The sequence below is a fragment of the Haliotis rubra genome, unplaced genomic scaffold, assembly GCF_003918875.1.
Source record: "Haliotis rubra isolate DU_JTF1 unplaced genomic scaffold, ASM391887v1 Scf24, whole genome shotgun sequence".
NCBI lineage: Eukaryota > Metazoa > Mollusca > Gastropoda > Lepetellida > Haliotidae > Haliotis > Haliotis rubra.
The window spans coordinates 3,783,707-3,808,356 of NW_025766447.1; the positions used below are offsets into that span (position 1 = coordinate 3,783,707).

The window sequence follows — 24,650 nt, forward strand, 5'->3', positions numbered from 1 at the left end:
TATTAGTAAAATCTAAATATTTTTTATATTTGTATACTTATCCTGCACTACTTACTTCATGCACGTATTGCTTACAACTCGAAACGTGGCTGTGCCAGATGAATTGATGTTGAAACGTAGACTGTGATCATTTCCTGGTCTCGGATAAACATCCGTCTGCCCACACATCACTGGAAGGTGACATCAGCCACCTCAGATTATTGCCGTAAATCCCACAGATGAAGATGAAGAGGGGAGGGTGGGCACTTTGGCAAAAAAAAGATAATATGTGTGTTTCCGGTTTCCCGACTGACCCCATCACAAACCTCCCGACCCTAAACTTTTTTTTTCGTTTTTAAAAAGACGGCAAAACATTTTGCTATTCCAACCGTATGTACTCCCCAATGTTGGGGGCGACCATATGTGACCTGTGCTCACTTACTCTTGTGTTTCATAAATGTTGAATTTAGAAAGTGTTGATGCTTCAGTTATTAAAATCATAACTGGTTTCCCCTCTTTTCTTTCAAAACTGGTCCCTGATATTACATAAATATGTGATTTTATGAAAAATATGCGAGTGCATTTAAAAAAAATGTAAGAAAAAAAAAGATAAACCCTACCTACCGACCCTGTTATATAAATTTCATGTTACCCTAAACACATTTTTTTTTTTTTGCCTTATCTTAAGTAGTGCAGGATAAGTATCCAAATATAAAAAATATTTAGATTTTTCTAAATTTTTAACTAATCCTGCACTACTTACTTCCTGCACCTTTATCGGACAGGCAGGATGGATGTTGTGTCATCTGTGGGGATCGCCTCGCAAGGTAAACAATGAAAGCTCAGTCAATGTCATCAAGTGCGCCGCGGTGGCGGAAAACCGTCGTTGCACCTAGAGCGGATAGCGAGTGATGATCAGGCAGGGGTAATACACATATAAGACATGTAGTCTTAAATGGAATATACCACACAATTTTTAAAGCGTTATTAGCTTTAGGAAATGCAGTAATAAGCAGTTACTCTGGTTAACCCAAGTGTTATTCCTTAACTGACATACCCAGCTGTTCTCCCAGAACAACTCCTTTCCCACACAGCGTTGGAGTGCGTCATGGGAAGAAAAAACATTGTGGAAGGTATCTTCGTTGCACCTGGAAGAATAGTCAACAGACAGTGACTATCTCTCAGTGGTAATTCTGATATAAGACATGTAGGCTTAAATGGAAAAGACCACACAATTTTTAACGCGAGATTAGCTTTAGGGAAATGCAGTCAAAAGCAGTGACTTGAGTTCATCAAAGTGTGACTCCTTAACTGACATACCCTGTTGTTTTCTCAAAACAACTCATTCCCCACACGACATCGGCATGCTTCGTGGCGAGCAACAATGTAGGAGTGATACCCTCCGGGGAGTGGGGAGTTGGTAGCCTGGCACCAATCGTCCGAAGCGTTGGCCACATCATGTGGTGTGGATAAGGAATGGCACTAGAAACACTCTTGCATTATCAATGGCACTGTACAGTTACAGTGAAGTGCCATAGTGAAGGCAAGTGTACGAAGTACACGAGGATGACGAAGATGTTGGAGAAAAACCAGACCAGCCGCATCATACACATGAATAACTGTAGTATGTATCCACAAAACACTGGTGGTTTTGCTTACATGCCTCTGACGGCTTGGGTTCGCTATCTACAAACTGAGTACACAAGCTGAACACAAGAGGAACACATGAACGTCTTCAATGCCGACAACAGACAATAAGGGCGAATAGAGAACTGTCGATCATTTCGCCCTGGTAACTGGTTTGTAGTGATGAAATCCCAATAAAATACCTAGAGGCACAGAACCATGACTGCTTCATTCAAACTTGACGCAATTAACATCAAGCGCATGACCCTTGTTGCAAGCCTGCAAGGAAAGTGTTCGTGAGTGGCTGGAAAGACACACTGCGTAGGTGGTCCAGGAACGTGTTGAGATTCCTGGCAGGTGGTCAAAACTGCAGCTTGGGTACTCAAATTATAAATAAGCGAAGCATGGACGGTAGCTCCTGTCAATGGGGACTGCTAAAAATGAAGGGAATTGCCACCAACATAAGTGGCAACCATGCCCCTCTTGAAACAACCTCCCTCTAAAGTAAATCAGGTAAACTGCTATAACTGGGGGGGGACACATTCAGCGGATCCTGCTTGTGGCAACACAACTGCTCGAACGACTGCCCCTTGTTATACATGTGCCTAATGGGAGTCCAATGTGCAGTAGCAATGCACTAACAATGCTCTGGCTGAAAATCAGTTGGCGCATAATGCCGCCTGCAGATGCAGTGTGTTAATTGAACCGTTCTGGCCTGGGATGAGGACGCACTATAGTCTGTTTGCAGTGAAAACGTACCGATGAATTTCACTTTAAACAAAAAAGAAAATCAAATTAAGTGAACTTAAGATTGAGAATCCTCATAATTTTACCTTGCCAAATGAACATTTACATCTCCGAATTTTATTCAACTTTGGATAAATGTTGTTTAACAAACGATCATAGATTCAAATCGCCATTATTGGCCTGCAGTGATGAACAGTGGAGGCGCTGTTGTACCAGACTGCCCTGCTAACTAGGTCAAGTGTGTAATGGGTATCAAAATATCCAGTGATTGCTGGAAACGACAACCTGGAGAATGGAGACGGAGCGCCAGGCGCTCTAGAGCTAGTGGACATCAGTGGTGTGGAAAGTATGTGGATGCTTGTCACAGGCGATGTCGGGTGTTGGACCTGGCGCTTCATAGACGGAAAAGAAGGTGTGAAGATGATTAAGTAAGCGCAACTAGCACATTCATACATAGACTGGGGGTAACACAGAAAAGTGCAATGCAAACAGTGTGAATGAGGGCTCACTTATGAGATTCCCCTGCTTTACAAACTATACAGTGTGTGCTGTATAGGAACTGCAATATAGCAGAAACCCCCAGCAAACACACGGTGAAAACATATTACAATAGTAATGGGGAACACACGGTGAAACATTATAATAGTAATGGGGTATAACAGCATTATTGAGAACAACCGCCTCACAAAACACTCACAAAATACTGGAGGCCAGAAATAAGGCTTAATAATAATATACGACTATAGTATAACATATAAGCATAAGCCAAGAACAAGCCACTACAAATACCTAGAAGCCACATGTTCTGAGGTGAGGTGAGGTGAAATTGGGTTTTACGTCGTGCTTGAGAATATTTCGCTCATATGACGACGTGCATGCGTGTGTATGTGTATGTTCAGTTGCTTGTGCTAGCCCAGACTGAAGCTGGTTTTATAGTGCTAGCCCATTGAGATACCACGCCGGAGTGAAGCATGAATACCCCACTCAGACACATTATACTGACTCCGAGCCGACCAGACCTTGTTGTACCCATTAATGCCGAGCGCCAGGCAGGGACCAACAAGTACCATATTTTAACGTCTTTTGGTATGACGTGGTCGGGGATCGAACCCGCGACCTTCCGCTCTCTGGGCGGACACTCTAACCACTACATCATGGAGGCGGTCCACGTGTTCTGAATGGCGAAGTGACTGATAATAGTGATGAAAAACTATCGTGTTTATAACAAACAACATCACTAAAACAGTACTACAAAAAACAAAAGAGAAGGGTAATACCTACACTCTCTGAAGAACAAATGAAAATACACGAAAGTCAGTTTATTATCAATAAACAGAAACTCATAGGATACAAAACAGTCGAGCTGGCAAACCACACGTCTTGCGAGGCGTGTGAAAAGCAATAATCTGAAGTGGCTGATGTCACCTTCCAGTGATGCGTGCGCAGACTGATGTTTATCCGAAACCAGGAAGTGATCACAGTCTACGTTTTCAACATCAATCGTCTGGCACAGCCACGTTTCGAGTCATAAGCAATAAGTGCAGGAAGTAAGTAGTGCAGGATTAGTTGAAAATTAATATTGTTTAGTGTTTAAATGACATTTTGAATCTCAACCATAAAAAGAACACAAGCTTTGTTTTCAATTTGCCTCTACCAAAACAAAAACTTGAATGAAGCCAGTAATTGGGTAGCCAGTTTTATGTACAGCTTGTTTGCTTTCAGAACTGAATAAAGCCTGAAGTTAAAGTGTGACATAACACTCAGAAAATATTTCAAAGATGATTTATTAACACCTAAATCTGTTAACATTCTGTCCCTTCAACTATTATCGTAAGTAAAACTAGCATGTTTTTTTTTTCAATTCTATTTAGTACTATATATATAAACTTACCTTGGCCTCTGGCAACTTCAATTTAACAACTGTATCTACTGCAGCCTTCTTTTGCTTATCTTTCTTCTTGGGAACATAATCTTCATCCTCATCTTCATCATAATCACCGAAAAAGTTAAAAGCTGGCTCCTCACGTGAACTGTCTGCATCTTCATCATTGTCACTAGAGCTCTCATCATTGCTCTCATCATTGCTGTCATCATCATCACCATTATCATCATCATCATTATCTCCTTCTGATGATTCTGCCTCTCCCTCAGCTGCTGCTTCTTCTTCGTCCCCTTCTTCAGCATTTTCTGCTTCTGAAGCTACTTCTTTGGATTCACTGGACTCCTTGGATCCCTTGTCACTTTCTTCCTCTCCACTGTCACTGTTGTGACCCTCTGCAAATAACATACTCACATCACAACACCAGTGCTACAGTATCTTGAAATCACTACCATTTAAACCACTTTGTTATGTTGCAATTCACATTAATGGTAAGAAATCTATATGATAAATCAGACAATCATTGATAATTCTGACAGCACATGAAAAATGAATAATTACATTTGCATATACTTTCCTTAATGATATTCTAACTGACAAGAACTCTCTGTAGCGGAACTGAATCGTTTGTTAATATTTGATGACAGGTCATGAAAGATTGTTATGGCAGAGTTAAAAACAATTTTGGAATGTATCTTAATACACAACAAAATCTTATGAAACATATGGATACTGCATACACAACAAATTACACATACCACATGCATATAGTGTGCAAGTCAAACAGTTTTTAAATTCAAACAAATTTTTACATTCAATTCAACGAAATAACATCTGACATGTATGCTTCATTTGGTAATATTTAGGGCTCCTTGCCTCCAGGCAGGAGACCTACTGAAATCGTTTGGATTATTATTATTTATTATTCCGCCGTATTTTGTACCAAACCTAGCTCCTAAACCAGAGCTCAGAATCGCTTCCAAAACATCACCAGGGTGCCCACAACGCTGAAGTTGATTGCACCAAAAACTCAGGACTCTAGGCCCAATAGCAAAGGGCAGATAATTCAAAATTAATTAAAACAATTCAATTTCCAAAACAATAATCTCCGAAACTACATGTCCAATCACTACCAAATTTCTGGGGCAGCTCTGGAATCCGATTACCTTCAATTTGAACTGCATGAACCATTAGGCTAAGAGGCACCATTTGGCCGCCATATTGGATTGAAGGAAATTTGACGTTTTTGACGGGTAGGCGTTTGTCTGCATCAGATAGCTGAGATCATGCCGATTCCAGAACACTAGTCGTTTGGATTATAGACACAAGGACAGCGGAGCTACAGGCTGTTAAAGAGGGAACTTTTTCTTCTCCTGAACTATTTGAAAGGTACATAACCCTGTGACCCAGGCTAACGATCCGTTCGTGTCAAAAACGTGTTCTGGGTGTGTTTTTGACGATTTCTAGCTCTCAAATACACTTTAAACACCTGTAAATCTGAAACCAGTCATCTGATTTTTACCAAAATTGGCCTGTATGTGTAGGCTATGAGCCCCAATTATACATACCAACTGCAGTAATACAGCCTCAAAGACAACTGGGGAATAAACCAAATTCTATTTTGTTCACGAAAGTTGCTATCTTCATTGGTTCTATACAGAACACAATGAAAGTTTGCAATACGTTTGCTGATTACATTTTGTTCATGGTGCATGTTAAAAGTATCACCGTTTGGTGGCTAGATACATATCTTTTGCTAGCGGCAATTGAGCTAGGTGAAGGAAGCGCCATGAGAATCTACCAACACCCCCCACTCGCTGGCTTTCCAATGCCCAAAGAGCAATGCGCTTTTTTGTAACAATTTGGTCTTCTGCTGTTTATATATGGATTTTCTAAACTTCATATGTACCTGTATCCAGATGTAAGGTGTACCTCCAGTATATGTACTTGCTCTCGATTCACAAGTTCAGTTGTGACAGCCCGAGAGTAACAGTGTAATGGATACTGATACAGACTACAGAAGTACCTTACTTACTTCACAAGTTCAGTTGCGACAGCGTGAGAGAAAGAGTATTATGGATATAAATACACGCTATAGAAATACTGAGCATGTGCACTTCGTGTCAACATTTCAGTTTGCTGCTGTTGATATTCAAATGGAAATTGTGTCTACCAGCAGTGCATTAAAAATGTGCATCAGGACTCGTCAGGTACCTCTATTGGTTGGAATGCATCATCTAGATAAAGAGTATAACAATGTCATTCTTTCTGTCAAATGGCACAAGAGCTGTGTTAACCGACAGTTATAGTCTGTATGCAGTGAAAACGTACAGATGAATTTCACTTTAAACAAGAAAGTAAATCGAATAAAATGAAACTAAGATTGTGAATCCTCATAATTTTACCTTGGCAACTGAACATTTAAATATCAGAATTTTATTAGACTTAGGATAAAAGTTGTTTAGCAAACGATCATAGTTTCAAATCGTTATTATTGGTTTGTATTACAAGGGGGTATGCACATTAAATGAAACACTGAGAACAAGTAGGGTTGGTCCAAGTTAACGCTCATCACGTACCGCACGTGCATTTGTTCCAACTACTGCGCTTACTCCCATGTTTTTTCAAAATAGGAGTACTGGAAAACCTTTAGAGTACATTTAGTGTACTGAATGGAATTTAACGTATCAGTAATCTTGTGTTTCGTTTCACATATCCATCACAACATTGCTATTCTTGTGTAAACAGGTAAAAAAAACAATAAAACAATTACGTCTGTAAATGATTCTAAGACCGTACACCATTGCTGTTGTGCGTATCTGCTACGTTTTCTAAGTTATTTCCTACCGTATTGTGAATATTTTGTATCCGTACATACGCCGATACGGCCCTTATCTGGAGCCTTGCATGTCAAATGAACAAACTTTGGTAGATGAATATCTTCCAGAAAAAAGGGTTTTTTTAATATATCATCTACAATGATGGCAAAACACATTATCAGAGATTTATCTGTCATGCGAAACAAAGTGCCCATGGAAGACAAGTTTGGAAACAAGAAGAGTTTTTTTTCAAGATTTTACATTAAGACTGTATTTTCCTAAATGAAGAGGCATGTTCACATGGCACATGCAATAATGTATGACCAAAATCATATTCCTCCTTATCGGTTCTGCTATCAGTAACATCCTAGTCATCATAACATTTGTTACATCTGCACAAGTACGAACTTGGAAATTTGTAATTTCAACTGAGGAATTTTGACTGACATATGCTGCCGACATACCTTCTATCTCTGTTTCTACTACAGTTCTGGGTCAAGAATTCAGCTATGCCACTGGCTACTCATCATCTTAGCAAAACCCACATAAGGGACCGTTCATAATTTATGGCTAGAGATGATGATGATGATTTTAAGGGGGGTCATCAATTTTGTACACGTTTCGGGGGGTGTTCAGCAATTTTATACATAAAAATATTTAAAAATTATGCATAAAACATATTGGAAGGTTGATGTGGGGTCATTGATTTTGTACATGACATGCAGGGGTGGTCACTTACTTTGTACATAATTTTTTTTATTTATTCTTTTTTGGGGGGAGGTCATTCACATTGTACATGCTTCTCCAAAAAAATCATCACCCCCCGGCCATAAATTATGAACGGTCCCTAAGTCGTATGGCTTGTTCAAATATCTTGATGTCATAATGTTTGATGTTTGATGACATCACATTCTTGTCACATAGCAGCTAACCTGCTCTCACTACTAATTACTATGCTGAAATGAGAATGATGCTCACACAATATCCCATGGAGAAAAGTCTTTGTAACTTGAAAACCAGTTATAATAAATTTGTCGCATGTACTTAGTATGATGTATGGAATTTTACAAGCTGAATGTTTGTGTACACTAACGGATGGCACTAGCATTTCTGCATTCTATTCCCACTAGTCATGAAAATCCTCACCTTTGTGAGAGTTTAATTCAAAATCACTGTCTTCTTCACTGTCATCAAGTCCACCAAAATCTACTTGTATCAGATGTTTTTGAACAGGTTTTACTCGTCTCTTCTTTGGATCTCGGGAAACTGAAAAACAAGAGAACCCAAAAATGAACTTGTGAAGATAACTATGAAGGATGATAGTTCACCTTTAACAGTTTGCTTGGATTAAGCCAAATACTTTACTTGTTTCTACATACATGCTGCCTGTGTACATAGACATATGAGACACCTGTGGACAGTAAAGTTACTTGGTAATCTCTGCTGATGAAAATAGACAAAACTGGATTCTACAAAGTATCTCAAATAAAAGGGCTAACTACAACAGTATCTTATGCACACATGCTGTCAACTGCCAAATCATGGGCAGTGGAGTTCAAGATGGGAAGAAAGATTAGGCCAAAGCCTATCAGACTATTCAAGATCAGGGAGACCTTCAACTGCTAGCACTGTGGAAATTTTCACAAAATACATGATATGATTATGGATAATCGACAATTTAACCACATGTAACTTCAAATATCCTTCATAGATAGGAGAGTTAAATACTTTTAGAGGAATGAACACAGCAGTAATCATGGTAATACATTTTTGTTTTCTTTCTTTGTAGTGAGTGAGTTTAGTTTATGCTGCACTCTACAATATGAAACTGCCTGTTAACATTTGCAAATCAGAAATCAGTTATGCTAATTCCAAGGATGTCAGCTGTACTAGTAAGAGAAGCCTCCATGAAGATTGAAAGGTTTGTCAGTTGTGACCTCCACTGAAAGACTTGTAATCTTACTGGAGGCTCGAGTTTGGAGTAGAATCTGAGAAAAAGACTTGGTAACAGTTCCGCCCGTAACCTACGCTTGAAATATATTCTATTTATTATGATTATTTCAAGGGTTTAGGGTAGGCTTTCTATAAAAAAAAAACCACCTATTCTTAAGCATAGAATGATACAAAATAAAAACGGGTGTTACGGGCGGAAATCTTTCCAAAGACCGTTACTGCAAAAACCGGGCATCCAACATTGCCAGTCATCCCCACTATTCCAGCAAGACATATAATCAAGACTGGATCAGTCAGACTGGTGTTTATCTTATCATATGGTCTCTGATAGCACCATGTCGACTCTGTTTGATGCCATACAAATACCTTGGTCGCAAATGGTAACCAACAAATCGGCATGCACATTTTGTTTGTTTTTAACAAGTTTGTATACAAGTATGATATAAGGGCCGATACAAACATCGTGTGCCTGTTGACAGAGCGTGCCCAAATTCAATGCAATAACACATACACATAGTCTTGTATAAAAAGCTGACACTCGGATCAACACCGTCAATGCCCAGATCATCATCCATTTTTCGATAATAATGGCAGAAATAGTTCAGATGCAGAAATTCAATCGATGTAATAAATGCTAGAAAATGAAAACAACGCGCTGAAAATCGGAAGTGGCTTTCTGAGTCAGCGACACCTGACGGAATTTTTGCGATATACAAACTTTATATTATACAGAACGCAGTCGGTTGCTCTAACTGGTTCTGCTGTATGAATACGCATCTTTTAATATTATTTTGCAAAGATAAAAATATGCTAGTGGATAAATAATACTTTCAACACATATATCCATATGATCATACATGTTATGGTAAAAAAAAAAGGAAAAAGGTTTATTTATCTAATTTGTATGTGAGAATAATTAACTGGAGTCTATGTCATTTAAAAGCTCTAAGGTTGTGTGCGCGCTTGAGTTACGTGTTTAGATAGGCACCCAGTCAATGCTAACACTATGAGAAGCGAATAGCGCAGCAGACCCCGGGAACCAGGCTGTATGAGAACATATTTTCCTAACAACTTATGTACATGGCATTTCCTGATCGACACAGAATGGTGACCCCTTCGAATTATATCTCCCAAAGGTACCATTTCACGGGCGGATCCTGGAATTTTGAAAGGAGGGGCTTCAGAGGGTTCGAACCCCCATTGGTTCCGCCAACGCAGATAAATTCAGTAATGTCCAAGGAAATGATTTATTAATAAACAAAGAAAAGATAAATTTAAAAAGTCAGATGAAAACAACATGAACTTATTTTCTTTCATTATATAATACTGTCGACATACCTCGACTTTTTTCATTTCCCCAACAAAAGAACAAAAATGACTTGGTATTTCAATCAGTAGATGTCACGACTATGACTAGTGTAGTATAACGCTTGGTACTAATACATATGTTTCACTGAAAGATACAATTTTATTAAAATTGAAAAAAACCCGTCTTATTGAAATAGGAGATTCAGAAATGTGTGGAAAATTTAGACATGTTTGATTTATGGCTACAGAATTACAGTAGGGTCTGGACGGAAAGAAAATATGGATCAGGGACTATAAGACAGTTAGTTTAACGCCTGTGTTCCAAGTTTAGCCACTGTACAGCTGTTAAAACCCGACATCGGTATGATGTTGAAAGGTACCATATGTTTGATACTGGCACTAAGCCATCGTCTTGAAATTATTTTATTTGGAAGGTTAATAGCACCATGTACAACAGTTATATTTTATCAAATGCTCTTTTGTGTTTCAGGTGACAAATACAGAAAACGCTGCTATTATATTTCTTAAAAACACCGTTATTGTAGGAATTGTTTTTGTCATTGTTTTCCTTGCACTGTCTCCGTGAAGATCCGGGTTAGAAATGCAAACATCTTTAGTACCCCATGCTTGTCGTAATAGGTGACTAACGGGATGTCATCGTATCTCAGTTGCGTAGATCGATGCTCATGCAGTTGACCACTGGATTGTCTGCTCCAGACTCGATTATTTACAGACCGCCGCCATATTGCTGGAAGATTGCCGAGTGCGGCGTAAACTAAACTCACTCACTCACTGTCTCTTCCAGCTGATAAATAAGATACTTCCATAACGTCTGTGTCTAGAAGACTTGTACACATGCAGACGTGCACGTGCTATATGCAAGAGGAAATACATTTGCGGAGAATAAAACAGATATGTAATTATTCTCTTGGAAACTTTCCCACTATGGAGGCTGGTGGATTCTGTGCTCCTGCATTGCAGCTTGAGGTTCAGGACCCTAGAGAAAAATACACTTCACCTAAATGTAATTTTAATCAACAGTTGCACAGTGACTCGTTGATACGATATCGAACATAATCAACAGACGGACATGTATATGGCATGAGTTGTGATCATAGTAGCATACAGTAACATCCGCCATCTTTCAGTCTGCTTGCACGGTCAAAACTAAAGCGGCATTAACCATGAAGGGGTTGACAATGTCAAGTTTGAAATCGCATCCTTCGGTGAGAAACGTTTCAGGGAATTCTTCGGTCGGTCTTAGAATAACTTAATCGAAAATTCTGCTCTTGAAGTATTCCCGCGAACGTTTATTTCTTTGTTTTGATGTGCCCTTGAAATCGTGTCCTGACACCTCATGATAAGCCTTATGTTCGGAAATCCATAATTCGGTAAAATTTAACTATAATATTCAACATTCCAGTCTGAAGGGAGTGAAAGTCTATGACTGTTTGTAGGTATACCACGTTATTTGGTATTACACTTTCGTAAAGTACGGGACGGTGGGGTAGCCTAGTGGCTAAAGCGTTGGCTCGTCACGCCGAAGACCCGGGTTCGAATCCCCACATGGGTACAATGTGTGAAGCCCATTTCTGGTGTCCTCCGCCGTGATGTTGCTGGAATATTGCTAAAAGCGGCGTAAAACCAAACTCAGTCAGTCAGTCAGTCAGTCGTAAAGTACAGATTCTAATTTCTAGTATCTTTTATTGGGTTGAGTCACATCCGGGATTCGAACCCCCATTCTCAGAGTCAGGCACCTAAATAATCGAATCTCGATCAGTTGATTTGACGGGCTAGAATGCACTTTACCGGGCGCAGCCCTCACTGCTCGCTACGGGGCAATTACTGCGCTGTCTCGCTATATCGCGGTAATTGCTCCGTCTCCCTTCACTTGCATCTTTAGAGTCAAACGACCCTTTACGATCCTTAGGGTTAGGGTAAGGCACCCTTTACGATACATAGGGTTTAGGGTAAGGCACCCTTTACGATACATAGGGTTTGGCACCCTTTACAATCCTTAGGGTTAGGGGTTAGGGAACCTTTACGATCCTTAGGGGTTAGGGTTAACACCCTTTCCAATCCTTAGGGTTAGGGTTTGGCACCCTTTCCGATCCTTAGGGATAGGGTTGGGAGAGTGGTAGGGTTAGGGACCCTTTCCGATTCCTATTTAGGGTTTGACTTTACCTTAGGGCAGTATAATCCTATTATATCCAATTGAAACACATTTCGATCCATACATACTCGTCAGTACAGTCCAAGAAATAATGGCGTGAAAAAAAAATGAATGGGAAGGGACCGAGGTCCCGAGGTAGACCGTCCGCCAATTACGTCACAGGCACAGTGAGGCAGAAGCGCGAGAAATGTAAACAAACCATTGCACGTGTGCAGTGGTTTGTTTTCATTTCTCACGCTTCCGCCTCACTTCTGTGCAAATGCCCCGTTAAACGAGCACTCATTAACTGTGATGGTGCTCGTGGTCCCGAGGTAGACCGTCCGCCAATTACGTCACTAATTAACGAAGTCAGTAATCCAGCGAAGCGCGTTCGAGCCCCAGCAGCGCTAATTAATCTGAAAAAGTGCGCCCGGGTAAAGTGCAGTACTCCCATTTGATGTGAATGTCAATCCACACAATATTTACACAATGACTTACATTAACAAAGTCATTGAGGGTCCCCATCCTTTGTCATTCTGTTTGTCATTGGTTACTAGGTTGCTGAAGACCAGTTCCAACAAATATCTTCACCAGGCCTGTAAATGAAGTGGAGAATGTTTCTATGCATTCTAAATAGTCATGTATGCTGGGTCTGCACCACTGTCATATTTATGATTAAACAAAGTATTTGGGAAAATGGTGTTAATGAATGTAATTTGTAAATAGCATTACTTTCATGTTTAGTTAAGTGTTTTGTGCATCAATCTTTAAGTGCTGCCCTATATCCAGTTTAATGTATGAATACAAAAAAAACCCATTAAGCAATGATGTTATAAATAATCTTCTTATGAGCAGATTTTCTCATGTGAAATAAGTTTGAAAACGCTACTAACGCTACTAAGGTATCAGTGTCAACCATGTTCATTAATATTTTCTGTATTACTTTACAGTTGATCCCCCTGTTTGTTGCGACTGGTGTGGGAGCTGCTGCAGCTTTCTTTTACACCATGAGACTCGCCACGAGAAACCCAGATGTATGGTAAGAGGGTTTTTTTCTGCTCTGGTTATAATTTAGTCAGATGGAAAAAACACACAATATTGATAAAATGTTCAGAGACTGCAACAAGCCACTGGAAATGTCATGAAGTATAACACTATACATAAGATATCTGCTTGAAAATTCTCAGTGAACAATTCATAATTGTTACAATAAAACATTGCTCCATCTTGACGTCATGTCTGCAAAGATACCCTCACAACTTGATAATGTCATCAATTGTATGATGCTATTTTTGAAGGGGTAGTGAGTACATTTGAAAATTTGAAAATAGAAAGTTTGCACAAGAATGCAGTTTTCCCAGCACAGCCTTTTTGTAGAGTTGACTGGCCAAGAGCATACTCAAACTCTTGCTTAACAGATCACGCCTGTCTTATCGATCGTTATTGTTAGTTGTGATAGGGTAAATGTAGGTAAAGCCCAACTCAATCCTTAGTCCTTGGATCCCCTTCACAGTCAAGCACACCATTACAATCAATTAGGGTTAGGTGCTCCTTCATGGTCAACAGAGTAAGTGCAACCAGTAAAGTCCACTTCGACCATCATTTGTTATGAGAATGTGGTGTTTCATTGCAATTTTGCCTTAAAATAAAATACCCTGGAAAATGAATCCAAGGTTTATTCAGATGCAGAGTAACTTGCCGTACATACTTATATATCAGAGGCATGCAACAATTCTGTTTGGTTTTCCTTTGACAATATTACTGTGATTATACTCAAACAAGTAATTTATTGTCACCATTATCCCTTATTTGATGGGTTGTTTGTGGTTGATACAATATTCTCATAAATTGCTTAACGTATGTCTACCTATAACTGAATGATACAATAACAATAGCATTCCATCATGCGTAGGGCTTGAACCATATTATCATGTTCAGGGATTTACAAAGGAAAGATAAATGGGGAGATGTGCTTCCAGCAAGGATGAGTTAGTCTCGTTCGTATGATGTCTCAGTATTTCGATATTGAGAATATGATTACAAAAAGACAGCTGAGCTGGAAGTGAATGTAGTATTCCAAATTATGTGGATTCCTTAGTGTTTTTTAGTAATATTACAATATTCCACCGAAAACATGTCTCAGGACCCATTTGTTCTTGTGTCTTTATTGTCTTTGTCTGCTTCTATGCCTTATTTCAAACAGTGATGGTATATCATGGTATATTATTTAAAGGTGTCATTTGGGATAAACATTCATAGAAAATGGACAGTAGCCAATAGGGCTGTGACGATGCATCAAACTATCGATGGATTGCAATTGTTGAGTCTCCGATAACAATTAATCGATGGTGGAAACGAAAACGATGCATCGATAGTATGTGTGACTATCGATAGTTTAGTAGTTGACTTCCATTCATATCTGACTGAAACTACTTCAGCTTGTTTTCATGTCACATCAACTATACATTCATTTGGGAAATGACTTCAAATGAGACAATTCAAGGTGAAAAAAGCTTTTGCAATAGTTGGTTGCAATAGACTATCGCTATCGTAATGGTTGTTTTTACATTACGTTAAAACATTGAATGATACTCTCTAAGTCTAATTGGCTCTGTTGAAAGTAAACCCTTGCATGTCTGATTTCATTGATACTGTAAAATCAACTACCAGTTGAAAATATTGTTGACAGTGTGTTTATTATGTCAGATCAAGTATTGTTTGTCTGGTTGAGCAGTGTAGAGGTTAAGGCCTGGTCGATGTCAGTGAGCTTGCATTTGGGCACATTAATATCAGTAGCTACCCACATCCTCAATCCTGTAGTAACAAAAATTTTTGTGTTTAGCTGGGACAGGAAGAACAATCCCCAACCATGGCAGCAATATGAACGCAGGCAGTACAAGGTGAGCAAAGTCAATGAAGCATCAAACAGTATCACAGTAATGTTCTGTGTCAACATGGTGCACAATATATCTTATTTTTCCTTATCCTGACTCATGCTCAATTAAGCATGAGTCAGGATAAGTATAAAATATCAATTTTAATCTAAAAATTACATTTTGTCAATTAACCTAACTTTGCAGTTTTTGCACTGTAGAAAAGCAAGTTAATTTATAGGCCTGTACAAAGTCCAACATTTTTTTAATTATGTTTCGTATATGATATTTAATCAGTGTTTTTGCTTTCAGTTTTACTCCCCACTCAGAGACTACAGCAAGGAAACGTACCCCAAGGAAAGACCAAGTCTCGACTAAGATAATTGCCTGAATGTGTTTTGTGTGTTTGTGTAAAAGAATAGAATCATTTGATTTGCTCCATAATTCTACAGAAATCTCTTATTCAACAGAAAGTTTCCTCTTAGTTGTAATCTCAGAAGTGATAAATCTCCCATATGTTAATTTTTGAAACTATTGCAATCTCATTGTCTGTATGAAGCAGATGATAGAGTCACTATGGCTCGTCCAACGCACAAATTGGACATCTCCACAAACACTTTATAGGGTTATTCATTGTTTATGGTTTAAAGACGGAGTTTATAGCTTGGAAAATTTGTACATACTGTTCATGTACCACATGAGCTAGAATAAAAATATTGAAAGTTGAAATGTTTGATGTTACTTTATTCTGTGTTCTAGAATGAAATCATCTTACTCACTTTTAGTGTAAATATATTTGTTAATTAACACACCACCCTTTTATTCGAAATATGAGTCCAACAATCGGGTGTTTGATATGACTGAAGTCAAACAAGGTTACACAATCGCCCATATCGTCCAGGTTAGCCAGCATGACAACCCATGGTACACCATGGGTGGACATCCTTATCATAGGGCTCAGACATGGGACCTTGCATCCTCGATAAGCTCCAGGGTATATCGAGGACCTTAGTGGAGATTTATCGGAAGTATACCCTGGAGATTATCGAGGACACCTAGTGGAGATTTGTCGGAACTTACACCCTGGAGATTATTGAGGATGAGGACATTGTGGACAACATAGTCTCAAATCATCCACTGCACTCGCTCAAATTCAAATTTCTTAAATGTTATCTGTGAGGGGCAGTAATGCTAAGAGCATGAATACCTTTGTGTGCTTTCTTTGTTGACAAACAGTTCTGAGCGACGGAAATCTAAACTCAAGTGAACCTTAAAATACTCAAACACTGGGCAGACAGCCTCCATTTTGTAGCTGATTGACCATCTGCCCAGAGAGCAGGACAGCTGTTTATTGCCTCAGCCGCGTCTCGGACTCGGTCGTACATGTGTGGGCACCTCATCTCCGTGACCGAGATCTTACCCCACCTCCAATACCCAAAGCAGTATTTCTGAAGCTACACACTTCTTGATGATTCTTCAATAGACGCTCCAGCAGCCGTTTTGCGAAGTCCACCCCCTTATGTTAATTAGGAGGCAAATGAAAAGGATGGCAACCGAATGTTTGGTAACTTATTCTGACAAGGAATCTCAAGGAAAGTGGTAACCATATACTGAGATTACCATGCATCACGATGAACCTCAAATTTGGAGGCGGTACCTGTAGTAATATCCATTCCATTTAGTGTACTGAAACTTAAAAAGCTGACACATTAGATACATTGTCGACAATGAAACAAAACGGAAAAAGGTGGTCCTGGAACGGTTCCATGTTTCTGCACCTGAAGTTGTATTGGAATATAATGAAATAGGTGCAAGCAGTGTATATGACCTTTATGACCCAACACTGCCGCTGTTACAGGTTATTGGCTCTCTCCCTCTGCAAGCCGTCTGCGTTCTGCTGTTTATTTTGTTGACAGTTACATAGATAGATTCTTTAATACAAATGCATAAACTCGGCGATTTACAATGTGATTAGGTTGTCTGACAAAACATCCACTTGCACAGTTTGAGATCGATTGGGTCATTGGATGAAGAGATATTTACGAAAAAACGGGTCCACATGCATTTCATGCCTAACTATAGATACGCTGAACTTTGGAGTGTTTGTCCCACCTTAAGAAGATAATTCATTTTGATTTTTTATATGCCTTTAATGCATCCCAATTTGCACTCAACCTGTCTTGAACAATGTTGCAAAAATAGTCTTTTTCTCCTCTAAAATCAATCGATTTTGGTTTTCCAATCACACGTAATCACACCCTCACGCATCAGCTGTACTGGATGCTGATCAGCTGAAGATAGTCCACAGTAGCTAGTGCGACAGTATTCTACATGTGCAGGTGGTCACTGTGTCTGGTCCCGTCTCACTTCCGTTGCGAATTTCATAAATATGAAAACAAATCCCAGAAGAAATCAAGAAACATAGGTGAATTGTTGACATTCACACAGCTGTTTTAGAAAGCATATTTATAACTCAGACGCAGTTTGGTCTAAGAGTACACTATTTTGGGTGCCAGCAGCCTACGCTTGTTTGAGAGGCGACTAAATGGATGTGGTATTTTACATAGTCTCAGCGACCTCAATCCTAATTGCGAAGATCGATTCTCATTACGACAATCACTGGATTGTCTGGTCTAGACTCTATTAATTACAGCTTAAATATTCCCAGTGTGGTATTTGAAAAAAGAACAGCGAACCTTTGAAGTTACTGCAAATATTCGTTCACTTTGCTTGAACAGTGAGTTTCAGTGGAAAGAAGAAGCGCACATAAAATATGTAAGCTATGGCCTGGTTCACGTTCAATGAACATCACTTCTTCCAAGTCGGATCAGTTAACGCCGTTTTGGTGATACGGTTTTCTTCCCGAAACTTCGTTCAGTGAGTAAATGATACAACAGTTGACTCGGGGTTTTTTCCTTCCAAGGTTTTGTAAAGTATGCATCTGGTCTCTGTCTAACTTCTAGTAGGCGCGACCGGTTTTATTAGCTTTACGTGGAAAGGACAGCAAATGTCATGGAATCCTATGTACTATATTTATATGTATATACATGTGTGAGAAATATATAATATCATCTAAAAAGTCGGCAAAATTCTCTCACGCTATTAAAACATAAATAAATGTAGAGCACACACGTTTGTGTGGATGTAATAGTATTGTCAGAAGGATGGGGTGAATTATAGTAAATGACCCAAGAACGACTTGATATACAAGTACATCTATCTGAGTCGACAATATGTAGTTAGCTGCCGCTAGGGGTATTCAGTGCATGCATGATATCTGCATTCTGTTTACGATTCAAGTAAGGTGGTGCGGTGGTCTTGTGTCTAAGGTGTTTGCTTGTCGGTCCGACAACCCGGGTTTGTTTCCCAATATGTGTTAATCAAAATTTCTGTTGTTCCCTGTGACGTTATCGTGTTTAGTCGCATGAATATCCTTGATCCATCTGTGACGTGAAAATTTCCATCACAACACCCACATCCCTCCCCGGAATCCTGAATCCATCGAGTGTTTTACTCCGAGACTCTCAAATGGAAATCACTGTGTCGATTACTATTGAACATGGTTAACACAGACAGAATGTTAAATTGATTAAAACAGAGAGAATCTTGATCTAGACGAAACAGATATAACTCTGACACTGGTCAGCAACTTTACGCGACGTCAGAGTTATCTACCTTATCATAACGCCAAGCGATTGGTCAGTGACGTTACCCTTCACTACACAGCTGTTGTTAGTGTTCTACTACCGGGAAGTTCGAAGCGTCAGACTTTTTCTGCGACAAGATAACCGTTACACTGATGACTGTGTGAGTGATGCAGCACAAGAGTGTAAGTAGCCACATGTAAATGTCGCTAAGTAATTAACACAAGCTATACCAAACTGGCGGTGTGTGAAGTAGACTAATTCATCGATCTGTGTGTATCGTGTCAAAACCTCCAACATGATAGACACAAACGCCGAAAACATAGATTCTTTTGTATACGACATCTTTGTACTTTTGTTTTGCTGTGCAGTTACCTCCTCTTGAAGGATGCCAACAGATGAAGGCGTCGTTGTAGAGAAATCTAAGGCCCCATGTTGTACCTCCATGGGGTGCGAAAAGTGGCATTGCTATTTTATTACTCGGCAAATAGTAAACTATCTATAATCTTTTTTGATATTGTTACTTTCTGCCTATACAAAACAACTCACACACTCGGCCTGTCATGTGTAGAGTTTGCTAACAGAACAGACACCTAGAAAGATATAGTATTATGCTTTCAATAAAAATGGTCCCGGTACACTTACAGAATACCGGATACTTACCAACCATATTGTTTAATGTCACGTCACCCTAACCCTAACCCTAACCCGAACCCTAACAAGAAACCCTAAACCTTACCCTAACCCTAACCCTAACCCTAACCCTAAACCTAACCCTAACCCTAACCCTAACCCTAACCCTAACCCTAACCCTAACCCTAACCCTAACCCTAACCCTAACCCTAACCCTAACCCTAACCCTAACCCTAACCCTAACCCTAACCCTAACCCTAACCCTAACCCTAACCCTAACCCTAACCCTAACCCTAACCCTAACCCTAACCCTAACCCTAACCCTAACCCTAACCCTAACCCTAACCCTAACCCTAACCCTAACCCTAACCCTAACCCTAACCCTAACCCTAACCCTAACCCTAACCCTAACCCTAACCCTAACCCTAACCCTAACCCTAACCCTAACCCTAACCCTAACCCTAACCCTAACCCTAACCCTAACCCTAACCCTAACCCTAACCCTAACCCTAACCCTAACCCTAACCCTAACCCTAACCCTAACCCTAACCCTAACCCTAACCCTAACCCTAACCCTAACCCTAACCCTAACCCTAACCCTAACCCTAACCCTAACCCTAACCCTAACCCTACCCCTACACCTGACGACTGTTGTGTGAAGAGGTTTGTTGGCTGGATCGTTGCTCAGGCTGAAGCCGCTATTCTTGCCCAGGAAGAGGAGTTTGTCAGTGATCTAGTAGCTCGTTCATTAGAAAAGATTTGCAAAGAGATCCGAGAGGATCCTGATCGTGGGGAAGACAGACTGAATATTTTTGACACCACAACTGCTTCCCAAGTCATTGAGAAACAGGATAACGGGAAACGAAATGTTGGCATGAACTATTCGACGGATATTTCAACTGAAGATTGCTACAAGAACAGTCAGCAAACTGCAGACGAAATGCCTACTGGGGATAACTTAGACAAATTTACTTCTGAATTTGTTTCCGGTGTCATTGATAACATTGTGAGGGAACAAGTCAGAGATAGTTACTCCGCCAAGCGTCTAAACGATGAGAATATGTTGAATGTGTTCGCTGCTGAAATTGTTTCAGATGCTCTGGACCGAGCCAAACAAGGAAAGGAGATTGCACAAGAAACAATAAATGAATATAATCAGGATACATTGGATGTTTTTGCAGCTGAATTTGTGTTGAATATCCTCAACAAAATTTGCGGAGACGAACAGGTTGTCAAAAATACATCCATCCATAAGGTAGCCACTGCAGGAAATACCGGAGCCGTCAGCCACTCCAACCCCATACAAACGACGGAGAAGCCACTGACTCCGAATTGCAAGAATTCAGCTGTGTCTGAAGCCTTTCAGAGGATAAACCATCCGAGTATTGACAGACCAGTTGATGCCGACTTCAGCTATGTTTACCACCGTCTGACAAATTCATTTGGGGAAGGGGTAGACGACTCTGTCATCAGCTTTGTGATGGAAGCCATACCTCAACATAGCACATGGTCGGAGAATTTTGAGGCTGTAGACAAAAGTATCAGAAGTGTAGAAAATTGCAAAAAGGTAACCAACGGCAGTCTTCATTCAGAATTTCCCCATTTCGCTCTATGAACCACCATTCGTATTCCAGAATTGGTTGTAAATGGTAGACGTTGAAATAGGTGCTGTAACCAGTACGTTAGCGTTATCTTCGATTCATGAACTTTTTGTGATGCAGATATGTTGTACAGGTATAACTCTTTATAAGGTACGACATACCTCTTTGAAATGGTCTATTTTTTCTGCATTCTTAGAAACATCTGACACTTCACCGATGCAAAGCAATAACACCAGAACAGCTGAATCGACCCACTAAGAAACCTTCTCCCGGAAGATGTTTCCTGGATATGTTTCAAAGTAAGTTGGAACCTAAAAATTGGAAGCCTACGGAATTTAACATAAAACGGAACCCAGATAAGCCACAATTATTATTTTGTTACATATTTTTTAAATTATTATTTCAATGGGAGCTTAACGATCTTCCTGGTCTCTCTATACTCAGGATCTAGACACAAATACAACCATATGTTTTGCTAGAAAGACATAGACTAAGTGTATTCTTACTTCCAGTGAAGAAGAGTGGGCGCGTGACCACCACATCGGAGGCCGTCATCCAGCCTTCAACCGGGGTCGTGACACCTAGCAAAAACACCGAAAGTAGTAAAAACTCCACCCCAAGTCGCACAAGACGTTTCCTGACCAGTATGCGCAATTCCTTGTTCCGTTTAGGAATTTCAACCCGTCGGGGTCAAAAACGTATATTCGTATAGTTACATCTGTTTGTGTATGTAAACACGACATCGATATGTTCGGTCATCATTTTAAGAAAATTTAGCTTTATGTATTTCTGAATTTGGAAGATTTTTAGGATTCAAAACCTACTACCAGACATATAACTTTATTTAAAATTGTATATGTTTGGAAACTTATTATATAGGTTGTGGTGGATACTATTGTATGCTATAATATATTTTAGATTTGTGACTTGTTGTTTGTTCTCTGTGTTCTCTGCAAAGAACGTCTTGAACGGCCATGAGTAAATTGAGTAGGCGGGGTATTCGCAGCCGCAAGAATTCGATGTTAGCCTTTATAGCATCATCGCGAACTCGTGTTATTCCGGGAGAAGCCGTTACGGAAAGGTACGAGTAGTGACGAATGATACATGATACGCCTAGAAGGATGTGACTGTTTTTATTAGATTTATTTCACTTGTTACTTCACGTGATGGAAAACGAACTCATTACCAAAATGTCAAACCCATTAGGAGACAGCATTCGGACTGTGTCCACAATGAGGATAGATGGACACAATATGTAACCAGGGCCTACAGTAGTTGGCCATAGGTGAGTCATCATTAGTGAATTTCCATAGACTTATATGTTAATTAACTGTAGCAAGAATAATTTACATAAATTTAGTAGAAGTCATTTTATTTTAATATTCTGCAAACATCTTGGAAATCATCTTCAGCTATACGTGTACATAATTTTCTTTCATCTTTCCACTTAATTTTAATCTATCCCATAGACAGTCATGTTAAACCTAATTGGTATGTCTAATATATGTTGTTTAAATAGTTGGAGTTTTCTTAATAATCATAGGACTGACTGACTGAGTTTGGTTTTACGCCGCTTTTAGCAATATTCCAGCAACATCACGGCGGGGGACACCAGAAATAGGCTTCACAAATAATCATAGGAAAATTGAATGGAAATTATGTGTATGTAGCTGAGATGATTTCCCAGCTGGCAGATAAGCATTGAAAGCAATTCGACCGAAACTAAAGAGTTAACTAACATGCAAGTCTATGGAATTTCACTAATGATGACTCACTTAATATGGCCAACTACTGTAGATAGCGATGGTGTATGGCACATCATACCCAGACAAAGTGAATCATTGCTAAACCCAGGGAGACTATAAACCATAACCCTCTGATTTGCCTGACACACTCACCCCTGAAATTCACAAGTGGTGTGATAAAGCTTAACCATTTCCGACTGCGTAACATTCACTGCCAATTTCTAGGTACGATCAGAATGTCATCTTCATGCTCCCAAAAACGTTATATACTGTGGGAATCCGAGTGGTGAAGGCTGGGAAAGTGTGAGCAATGCAGTTACGGACCAATCAGATGCATTGCTATATTCACACGGTGTCTCGAGAAAGGATATTTACATGGAGATAATTAACTCAAGCCAAACCCAAATGAGAAACTATCCCTGAATGAAACGTGAGTAATGGTAATTCAGAGAACATCAAAGCTCTCAAGAGTAAAGACTTACTTTCACATACTATGACGTCAATGTTGCTTCACACCTGCAGTCACACCACACATTGTTCGCGAGGCATCGGTGACATAGGTGTGTATTGTATTCAGCTCGACCATACAATAAAGGGTTTATTATACGGTGTTATCCTTGCTACAATGAAGGGTTTGTTATATGGTCTCCGTTGTATTGGATATTGTCTATCACTCATTTGGGTTTCAGCCTTTCGCCAGACGCTTTCAGCTGAAGACGAACAACCACATTCAGCAATATTACATCTAAGATAACGGGAACGTACTACTTAATCAATCTTGACCCGTCAGCAATGTCACATTTTTCACCACCTGGTACTCGTTTTGTGAGTCGACAGTTTTGACAAAGACATAATGGAAGCATGTTGTTTCGGATCCTCTTGGGACGATATGTTAGAAAATGATAGTCATTTAAAAACGTTCTTATCTCCCAGACTTGAGATATTTGGAAACGTAGAGAATTATCCATCCAATAACTATGTGTCAGTCGTGCACCTGCTTCTTGAGGTGTCATTTATAACAAGAACAAACAAATCATGTTAATGACTTTATTTATATATCGCCTTGATACATAAATTACAGGAATATCACGTATAACGAGCAAAGGCAATTACAACTAATCACCTGACAGGCGGAAATAGGATTTGGTAAACATTGGACAGAACAGGTTGTATTCCAACCAACGTTGATACTGCTTTCAAAGAAATCTCTCTGAAATCCAACATTTATATCTCTCATAGATCTCCTATAAATTATAAATTAAAATTAAAAGTGTTTTTGCCAACCTTTCCATTCTCCATGAACTGAGGTTATAAAAAATATACAAGTCCAACTCACACTATTACATGGAAAAGGTTGGGTGTTGATGTGTATATTGCAACATCTGGCCTCCGACAGCCTGGGATGAGTCACTAGCATCCACACCTTACCGAAAGGTCTGTAAATAAGAAGGATCGGTTCTGTTAATTTACATAAGACACTTTTTTATGTGTAGTGGAGCTCTAGTACTGTCTAGTCGACACTTATTAACTATCTTAGAAAGTAGTGTTTTGAAAAGGTTGTTCTGAAAGATTGTATCCCCTTCAGGTACAAGATCTTGAAGGTTCCTGGAATACAGCAATTATTTGCAGTGACCCAAATCGTCAGTAAATTGTGCAAAAATACATGGACAATAGCTGCTGAAAAATGTTAT

At 39.5% G+C, this 24,650-nt stretch overlaps 3 protein-coding genes across 10 annotated transcripts in view; 2 read left to right on the plus strand and 1 right to left on the minus strand.

Moving 5' to 3' along the window:
* Positions 1-9,688, minus strand: part of LOC124278651 (PHD finger protein 14-like) — a 45,588-nt gene extending 35,900 nt beyond the window's left edge. For all 8 annotated transcript variants that reach the window (XM_046714417.1, XM_046714422.1, XM_046714421.1 and 5 more), the window contains exons 1-3: positions 9,515-9,688; positions 8,197-8,316; positions 4,244-4,626 (exon numbers count right to left, since the gene is read on the minus strand). In XM_046714417.1, coding sequence (XP_046570373.1) covers positions 4,244-4,626; positions 8,197-8,316; positions 9,515-9,578 — 567 coding nt within the window. In that variant the 5' untranslated portion in view covers positions 9,579-9,688. The remainder of the gene's footprint in view (positions 1-4,243; positions 4,627-8,196; positions 8,317-9,514) is intronic.
* Positions 9,689-11,395: 1,707 nt separating this feature from the next.
* Positions 11,396-16,065, plus strand: LOC124278655 (cytochrome c oxidase subunit NDUFA4-like). Its single transcript, XM_046714427.1, has 4 exons — positions 11,396-11,537; positions 13,414-13,502; positions 15,306-15,363; positions 15,649-16,065. The coding sequence occupies exons 1-4, from the start codon at positions 11,496-11,498 to the stop codon at positions 15,712-15,714; spliced, it is 255 nt and encodes an 84-aa protein (XP_046570383.1). The 5' UTR covers positions 11,396-11,495; the 3' UTR covers positions 15,715-16,065.
* A 4,184-nt stretch (positions 16,066-20,249) lies between these two features.
* LOC124278654 lies at positions 20,250-22,122 on the plus strand. Its single transcript, XM_046714426.1, has 3 exons — positions 20,250-21,180; positions 21,411-21,513; positions 21,727-22,122. The coding sequence occupies exons 1-3, from the start codon at positions 20,488-20,490 to the stop codon at positions 21,924-21,926; spliced, it is 996 nt and encodes a 331-aa protein (XP_046570382.1). The 5' UTR covers positions 20,250-20,487; the 3' UTR covers positions 21,927-22,122.
* The last annotated feature ends 2,528 nt before the right edge of the window (positions 22,123-24,650 follow it).